This window comes from Schistocerca piceifrons, chromosome 1, assembly GCF_021461385.2.
Source record: "Schistocerca piceifrons isolate TAMUIC-IGC-003096 chromosome 1, iqSchPice1.1, whole genome shotgun sequence".
In the NCBI taxonomy this organism is placed as follows: Eukaryota; Metazoa; Arthropoda; class Insecta; order Orthoptera; family Acrididae; genus Schistocerca; species Schistocerca piceifrons.
Genome location: NC_060138.1, coordinates 17,069,875 through 17,079,712, shown reverse-complemented (window position 1 = coordinate 17,079,712; position 9,838 = coordinate 17,069,875). Strand labels below are relative to the sequence as shown.

Genomic DNA, 9,838 nt, shown 5'->3' with positions numbered 1-9,838 from the left:
TCACAGCGTCTATCGCAAATCAACTCATACAGAGAGCTATTTTTGCAGGCCACAAGTGGCCATCATCCTGCGCAACGCGGTAGTGTCCTGTGCTCTTTGGTGCACAGAGCACATGTAGTCTCTGATGCTGACAGTCTACTTGCTGGCTACAACACCTGAGAACGGTATTCCAACAGAATGTCTATTCCGATAGGCAGATACGCCATGCATTCTGTTCCGAGCAAACTCAAAGCCGGGATGTAAATGAAGATACGGAGGCACCCACTGCAACAGTGTTCTTGCCCTATTTTGGCGGCATGTCTTCGGGAATAGAAAGAATCCTCAAAAAGCACGACGTCAAGTGTGTTTTTCAGCCACCAGCAGAACTGAGGAATTTATTGTTCTCGGTCAAAGACGACCTTTGCCTCAGGAGACGTGGCGCGTATAAAATCCCACGCCAATGTGGAAAATCTTATATTGGACAGACATGCCGAACCGTGCAAGAACGTTGCGTCGAACATCTTCGTCATACACGCCTGGGGCAACCTGATAAATCAGTGGTAGCGGAGCATTGCCTGGACACGGCACATCGTATGCTTTACGAACAGACAGAAATTTTATCCCCAGCACCAGCTTTCTGGATCTGTGTTATTAAGGAGGCCACACATATCCGCACGGCGGACAATCTTATCAACAGGGATGCAGGTTTTCAACTGAGCGCCACCTGGAATCCAGCACTGGCTGGCATTAAATCAAAAACAGGGAAAACAAGAACTTCCGTTTCCTCAAGTGACGCAATGCGTAGTTGAGATTTAGTTACTGCAGGAGCGTCCAGCAGCACAGTCATTGCCCATAGTGCACGCGCGGATGGCCTTTCTGTGGCTCCCAGCAGGGGGCACCAGGAGCGCCGCTTTCCTCCAACTACGAGTGTCTTCCAGCGCACACGTGTTGCCTGCTCCCGTCATGATAAATTCCGCCGCCGCCGCACGATTATCATCAGTCACGCCTCGCAGCAGTGACAGCAGCAGCTACCACCACCTGATGATGTCGAGCAGTTGCATCGGAGAAATATTGTGTGATTAACACAATACGATCCGGTGGCAAACCCGAAAAGCGTATTTGCAACAGATCCGTCGGGAAAGCATGAAAAGTAGTTATAATCTCTTAACAGGGGTACTGGATATCTGTTCTGTCTGGTACTGTCCTTGCATTAAGAGCACAATAATCGTCACATGAGGACCAAGCACCCACCACATGAGCACCAAGAATACTTCTAGGGTACTATATGGAGGGGTGATGACTATGGAATACCAGAAGGGTGAGTAATATCTTCTTTGAGGATAGACTTGAATCCTACTTTTTCTATAACTAGATGGTCAGGAGCTAATTGCCTAGGTTCGCACAAAACTGGTCGGCAATCAGCCATTTTAATGTAATGTATGTATTGTGATGTACCTGTCCTGGAGTGCCCGGAGGTTGCGTTGTTGCTGGAAATGATTAAGCAGCTCTGTCTGTCCCAAAGGAGGTCATAAGAAAACATGACATATATTTTTTTTATACGGTTTAGGAACCACTGTGACTCATCAGTGCTTCCAGAAAGTAATTCCTTTAAAGGGTCATCTAATGTGGGAACGGATAACCTGCCCCAAAAGCAACACATTTCCACCGTCTCCTTCTTCCAATATGTTGCCCCACAAAAGTTGCATGCCTTGTTCATATGGTCAATTTTGATAAACTTGTGGTAGGTGTACTCTAATGATGGATCACAGTTGAAAGTACTTTTTTTTAAAACCTCATGTATTCATTGCAAATATTTTCTGACATTCAGATTGCCATCAAGTAATTGTGAGATGGCACACACCTGCCTATTTGACTGTTCCAGATGCGTGCACAGAGGGTATGAGTTTGCCTGATGCTAAAAAGCTACCTTTTCGGCTGTCTCAGAAGCACTTTCAAAGGCAATGCATTATACTTACTGTTGTTGAGTATATGAATGCTCTGGTGTCTCAACTATACACTGAGACGGAACGCATTCAGTGCTCTGCCGATCTGAAGCATCAGCCTGTGCCAGGGTTCCAGCCGCTTGACACTCTACCTGCTCAATTGTGCACTGTTCAGCAAGAACTAGCGATTGTTGCTGTCTAGCTATCTTCACAGCTTGAGCTCACTGTGAGATCTGTGGAAGATTTGACTGTGTTTGCCAGTCATTCCAAATTTAAACAGTAATAGCTAAACTGAGGAACTGATGTTGTGAGATATCTGACCTAAACAATCTAGCCTAATAGTTAAACAATGGAAAATCCAGCATGGAATAATGTCAGTATTATGAAACGGGAAGATTGCTACTCACCATATAGTGAAGATGCTGAGTCACAGATAGGCACAACAAAAAGTTTGATAAACAAGCTTTGGGCCAAAAGGCCTTCTCCTGAATAAGATGACATACACGCGCGCATTCACACTAATGCAACTCACACACACATGACAGCAGTCTCTGGCAGCTGGAGCCAGACTGTGAGCAGCAGGGCATTTTGGGAGAGACAACTGGTTGGGGGTAAGGAGGAAGCTGGGGTGGAGAGGGCTGCCAGAGACTGCGGTCATGTGTGTGAGTTGCATTTGTGTGAAAGTGTGTGTGGCTTGTGTGTATGTTGTCTGTTTTTGACAAACGCCTTGTTGGCCAAATGCTAACTTTACGACAGTGTTTTTGTTGTGCTTTTGTGTGACTCAGCATCTCCGCTTTATGGCAACAACTACCCTTTTCATTGTATTGTTACATTCCTGTAGGATAAAATCATCACTAAACTCCATAACAATGTAATGTATGCACGTGAAAATATTTTGCAGTACATAGAATGTTTTAGAAATGTATTGTCTTGTGATGTAATCAGGATTCATAAGCACTGACTTGGCTTTTCTGTTTGGATTTGAATGATTTATAGTCCCCCCCAATGAACCATGGACCTTGCCGTTGGTGGGGAGGCTTGCGTGCCTCAGCGATACAGATAGCCGTACCGTAGGTGCAACCACAACGGAGGGGTATCTGTTGAGAGGCCAGACAAACGTGTGGTTCCTGAAGAGGGGCAGCAGCCTTTTCAGTAGTTGCAAGGGCAACAGTCTGGATGATTGACTGATCTGGCCTTGTAACAATAACCAAAACGGCCTTGCTGTGCTGGTACTGCGAACGGCTGAAAGCAAGGGGAAACTACAGCCGTAATTTTTCCCGAGGGCATGCAGCTTTACTGTATGATTACATGATGATGGCGTCCTCTTGGGTAAAATATTCTGGAGGGAAAATAGTCCCCCATTCGGATCTCCGGGCGGGGACTGCTCAAGAGGATGTCATTATCAGGAGAAAGAAAATTGGCGTTCTACGGATCGGAGCGTGGAATGTCAGATCCCTTAATCGGGCAGGTAGGTTAGAAAATTTAAAAAGGGAAATGGATAGGTTGAAGTTAGATATAGTGGGAATTAGTGAAGTTCGGTGGCAGGAGGAACAAGACTTCTGGTCAGGTGACTACAGGGTTATAAACACAAAATCAAATAGGGGTAATGCAGGAGTAGGTTTAATAATGAATAGGAAAATAGGAATGCGGGTAAGCTACTACAAACAGCATAGTGAACGCATTATTGTGGCCAAGATAGATACGAAGCCCACGCCTACTACAGTAGTACAAGTTTATATGCCAACTAGCTCTGCAGATGACGAAGAAATTGAAGAAATGTATGATGAAATAAAAGAAATTATTCAGATTGTGAAGGGAGACGAAAATTTAATAGTCATGGGTGACTGGAATTCGAGTGTAGGAAAAGGGAGAGAAGGAAACATAGTAGGTGAATATGGATTGGGGGACAGAAATGAAAGAGGAAGCCGCCTGGTCGAATTTTGCACAGAGCACAACATAATCATAACTAACACTTGGTTTAAGAATCATGAAAGAAGGTTGTATACATGGAAGAACCCTGGAGATACTAAAAGGTATCAAATAGATTATATAATGGTAACACAGAGATTTAGGAACCAGGTTTTAAATTGTAAGACATTTCCAGGGGCAGATGTGGACTCTGACCACAATCTATTGGTTATGACCTGTAGATTAAAACTGAAGAAACTGCAAAAAGGTGGGAATTTAAGGAGATGGGACCTGGATAAACTAAAAGAACCAGAGGTTGTACTGAGATTCAGGGAGAGCATAAGGGAGCAATTGACAGGAATGGGGGAAATAAATACAGTAGAAGAAGAATGGGTAGCTTTGAGGGATGAAGTAGTGAAGGCAGCAGAGGATCAAGTAGGTAAAAAGACGAGGGCTAGTAGAAATCCTTGGGTAACAGAAGAAATATTGAATTTAATTGATGAAAGGAGAAAATATAAAAATGCAGTAAGTGAAACAGGCAAAAAGTAAAGGAGTTTTGCTATTTGGGGAGCAAAATAACTGATGATGGTCGAAGTAGAGAGGATATAAAATGTAGGCTGGCAATGGCAAGGAAAGCGTTTCTGAAGAAGAGAAATTTGTTAACATCCAGTATAGATTTAAGTGTCAGGAAGTCATTTCTGAAAGTATTCGTATGGAGTGTAGCCATGTATGGAAGTGAAACATGGACGATAAATAGTTTGGACAAGAAGAGAATAGAAGCTTTCGAAATGTGGTGCTACAGAAGAATGCTGAAGATTAGATGGGTAGATCACATAACTAATGAGGAAGTATTGAATAGGATTGGGGAGAAGAGAAGTTTGTGGCACAACTTGACCAGAAGAAGGGATCGGTTGGTAGGACATGTTCTGAGGCATCAAGGGATCACCAATTTAGTATTGGAGGGCAGCGTGGAGGGTAAAAATCGTAGAGGGAGACCAAGAGATGAATACACTAAGCAGATTCAGAAGGATGTAGGTTGCAGTAGGTACTGGGAGATGAAAAAGCTTGCACAGGATAGAGTAGCATGGAGAGCTGCATCAAACCAGTCTCAGGACTGAAGACCACAACAACAACAACATAGTTTTTTTGTAGATTTCGAGTGCTTCTAGGGTCTCGATAGTTCAAAAGAATTAATGTTGAAAACTTGGATTGTGGAGGTGTACAGGACTGTGATGATATCATGATTCTTAAACACTTACTTACTCTTAGTTTTTCTCCTCGGATTTCAATGAGTCACAGTTTCTTCGGTCACTCATATTGTTTCTGGCATATCAAAAGTTTGCTTTTTGGACATTGATGTGACTTTTCTAGTTAGATTTGAGGGATTCATAGTTTCTTTAGTAATTTTGTTGTTTCATTCCTTCTTTTAACTGGCATTTGTTTTGAATTACCAATTGTGTCATCCATTTGGTTGTAATGTTGGTTAGAGTAGTTAATTATTAGGTTAATAATAATATTATGAAACAACAGTGGTCACATGCGTGTGAGTTTAGTGTGAATGTGCATTTGTATGTCATCTAATTTGGAAAAAGGCCTTTTGGCGGAAAGCTTATTTGTTTATCAGTCTTTTTGTTGTGCCTATCTGTGACTCAACATCTTCGCTATATGGTGAGTAGCAATCTTCCCGTTTCATAATACTGACATTATTCCATGCTGGATTTTCCATTGTTTAACTATTAGGTTAGGTTGTTTAAGTCAGATATCTCACTTCATCAGTTCCTCAGTTTAGGCATTACTGTATCACAGAGCTCAAAATGAGTTTGAGCTGTGAAGATAGCTAGACAGCAACAAGTGGAGAATTGAGCAGGTAGAGTGCCAGGCAAATGACACAGCGGCTGAAACCTCGGCACAGGCTGATGCTTCATACTGAAAGAACACTGAACGCTTCGCATCTCGGTGTGCATTTGAGACACCAGAGCATTCGCGTACTTGACAACAGTAAGTAGAATGTATGGCCTTTGAGTATACTTCTGAGACAGCTGAAGATGTAGCTCCTTGGCATCAGGTGAACACATATCGTCCGTGCTTGCCTCTGAAATAGTCAGAGAGGCAGACGTGTGCCAACTCGCTATTACTCAATGACAACCTGAATGTCAGCACATACTTGCAATGAATACATGGGGATTTTTTTGAAGTGTTTTAAACTGTGATCCAACTTTAGACTACATAAGCACAGGCTTATCAAAACTGATCATATGAACAATGATTTTCCATTGTTTGATTATATCCTACAGGAATATTTCTGCTGTCCTAGATTTTGTGGTGTCACCGCCAGACACCACACTTGCTAGGTGGTAGCCTTTAAATCGGCCGCGGTCCGTTAGTATACGTTGGACCCGCGTGTCGCCACTGTCAGTGATTGCAGACAGAGCGCCGCCACACGGCAGGTCTAGAGAGACTTCCTAGCACTCGCCCCAGTTGTACAGCCGACTTTGCTAGGAAAGGTTCACTGACAAATACGCTCTCATTTGCCGAGACGATAGTTAGCATAGCCTTCAGCTACGTCATTTGCTACGACCTAGCAAGGCGCCATTACCAGTTTATATTGAGATTGTTTTATGTATCATCAAGAGCGATGTACACCAATTATGGATTAAAGTTAAGTATTCCAAGATCTTCGTACTTTATTTGCAATTCTCAAGACATTGTCCTGTTCCAGACCTCACGCCAGTCTGCGTGAGCTAAACGCGTGCCTTTCGGCTACCTCCGAGTGGCTTGGCTGTCTTGCCAAGTCACTACAGATTTATGTATATATTATTTCGTTTCTCAAATAAAATTAATACAACTCATTTGGCAGCTAACTTTCATGGACAGCTTTTTAATCCTATTACCCATCCCACAGGAACAGGAGTCACATCGACCATCCCGTGGGAGCAGTTATTTTTTTCAGAATAAAGGTAGCATATGTGTTGCTTCACGGCATTGGCTATCTCCCTTCCAAAGTTATCCAAATTCATCCAGTTGCTTCAGCACAAAGAAATAGCAAATGTACTAACTTGATGAAGAAAGAAAATAACCAATTTGTAGTTCGGCACAGCAGATATTTGTAATATTTGTATGTGCAACAATGTCGTGTTCTCACATGTACACCTGTTACAAGCAGATACACTCGCATATTTTAATTAAATCCAGCCTCAATGCCTCTCTGTCAATGGCATCAAAATGAAACCATTGTTGCAGGTCTTCAAGCGTCCGAGGAGCTGTAAGATACACATGACGCTCAGCAGCTACAATGAAATGGCTTGTATGGAGTTGTGGATTAAATACCCTGAGAACTGTATAAGCATTATTTTAAACTGTGTTATGTAGGATATATTAAACAACAAAAGCATTTTCACAAATATGATACAGTTCAAAAGCAAAGAGTAAATAGGGTTCTCCAAGCATAATTATCCTTCCATATTTCCAGTTATATTCTTCAAATCAATAAACATCTTGTGCTACTCAGTTTTAACAGTAACCTTTGTGTTAATTCAGGACATAAGGTAAATCAGTCCCAAATTTCTTCCAGATCCATTGAGCTGTTTCAGCATGAAGGAATAACAAACATACTCACAGACAAACCTTCACATTTATAATATATGCGGATATTTCATGCTGCCGGACTGATGATGGGATTTTCCCAAAACATGTCAGGTGATGATAAATCTCTTTTGGTAGTCAAAAGAAACGTTTTACCATTTTGGCTTTTAGAATGTCATGTGTGAAAAGTGCGAGTTAGGTTTTGACTGACGTATTTGGAGTCTCAGCTGGTTGGTATGGAGGTGTCATTCTGTTTGACATATCACACTGCATTTAAGCTCAGAAAATGTTCTAGGATTCTACAACATAAGATGTCATTTAAACTGGCAGCTGATTTGAGGATCATTCTTGTACATGTGACCTGTGTTTCCTTCCAACTACTGGGCACAGTTTTTTGCTCGGGCATCTATGACAGACTGTTTAAGAGAAGAGCTTATTCAGCTACAATTTCTACTGCAGAGATTTAACTTTGCTTTCTACTTCAGGGTTTTAGAACTTTATAAATCATTCGTATACCAAACAGTCAAAATGTGAGCAGATTAAGATTGTACACAACAACCAAGGTATAGGAGAAGATGACTCAAATTCTTAGGTTTAAATGTAAATAAAAAATTGAGCTAGCAGGCACACATTGAATGCCTAGCAAACAAACCGAGCAGCTTTGCATCTGCAATGCAAATATTGGCAACTGAAACTGACATGGACATACGAAAAGTAGCATATACAAGCTACTTCGAATCCATTATTAGGTATGGTATTGTTTTTTGTGGTAACTCGACAAACATAGTGCGGATACTAAAAATACAGACTCATTCAAAATATGTGCACTGCAAATCACAAAGAATCATGTTGACCATTATTTAGAAAACTTAAAATATTAACTCTGCCATCCTTATACGTACATGAGATTATTACATTTTTGTACACCAGACATGAATTATTTGAAGGAAACCATTTTATCCATTCACATGATACTAGAAACAAAGAAAATTTTATGCTCCCCACCCACCACCTCAGACTGTATGCCCAGGGATCTCAATACATGGGAATGTAAATTTTTAATAAATTAAAAGGGAACAAGTTGATGCCGAGGAATTTAGGTTCATTTAAAAGAACGCTATATGAGGTACTGACACTGAAGTGCTATTACTCAGAGGATGAATTCATACACGCCTCCCGTATGCAGACCAAACGGACTGCAAATGTACACCATGAGATGAATAAAACACAATTCACATCAGTCCCAACAAAACACTGTCACTGATGGTGCTGTAAGCTACTAAAGCTATGATTAAAGCTATGATTTCAGTTCTTTTACAACCTTCTGCTCTTACTGCAAACACTTTAGTCTCATGTCATGTACAAAGATTTTAGTATTCAAGGCACCAACAACTCAAAATGCAGAGAAACTAATTAAATTACAAATGTTTATCCGCTTTAACCACTTATTTGTTTATTCATCTCAGTGATGAATACTCTTACAAATAAAGAAAAGCAACAAAAATTTTCATGCATGATCATTCCCCCAATGTTTATAATTCCAATGAAACAAAGTCAATGTGAAGTCTGTCATTTCAAAAATGTTAGTACCAATTTAGCATCACAAGTTACAAACAATAAATTCATCTCACTCAGAAGTGCTGTTTACCTTTCCCTTGCTTTATTTATTTCTTCATTACAAGTAAAGAAAGACTGCCAAATTATTATCTATCTGTGAAAGGGAGAAGAACTGCTCCAGGACCACAAACAAGGTATGTCAACAGGTAACACATGCACTATTGCAGCGTACTTTGAAGTGCATATACATAGGGAGGAAAACTGTGCATGTTTTGATAACTTTTCACTCATGGCAGGAATCAATCTAGTACCCATACTTTTCATTGAGCTTTGTACGACCATCACCTGTCTGGCCTTCTGGGGGAACCCAAACTGAATAATCTGGGTTGGATTCATCGTAATCATAGTCCATTTTCTGTGCCATTTTTCCCTGGAAAAAAAAAGAAAGAAGATTGTAAGCAACTCGAAAGAGAAAGCAGCTGAACAAAACAATAAGGAAATTAGAATAGAACACCACTCTGCAGCTGAGTATAGTCTGAAATTCCCTGATACATTGAGACAGAATACAGGAAGTTTTATAATCAAGATCACTGTGCTGAAGGTTAAAAATTTTAACTTAGTGGACCTTCAATACTGATGCTCATTCCTGAATTATCTGTACTCTGAATGGTGCATCTGTTGGTTGTTAAAAGATAGCAGAGCAACCTATTTCACTTATTTATAGTAAAACTTTCACAGACTATTCATCTTCAATGTATAAACAATTATTCCCACCCACTGGCCGTGAACAAAAATAATCTATTCCTGCTTGTAGAGCACAACAAGAAGCTTTCACAAAATGTTACAAGACTTTACATTTAAAACGTTAA

The 9,838-nt window shown here is 40.8% G+C and overlaps 1 protein-coding gene across 2 annotated transcripts in view; it reads right to left on the bottom strand.

Annotated features, from left to right (window-relative positions):
- Positions 1 to 9,050: 9,050 nt before the first annotated feature.
- Positions 9,051 to 9,838, bottom strand: part of LOC124800608 (kanadaptin) — a 267,444-nt gene continuing 266,656 nt past the window's right edge. For both annotated transcript variants that reach the window (XM_047263008.1, XM_047263009.1), the window contains exon 10: positions 9,051 to 9,399. In XM_047263008.1, the coding sequence (XP_047118964.1) occupies positions 9,274 to 9,399 (126 nt within the window). In that variant the 3' untranslated portion in view covers positions 9,051 to 9,273. The remainder of the gene's footprint in view (positions 9,400 to 9,838) is intronic.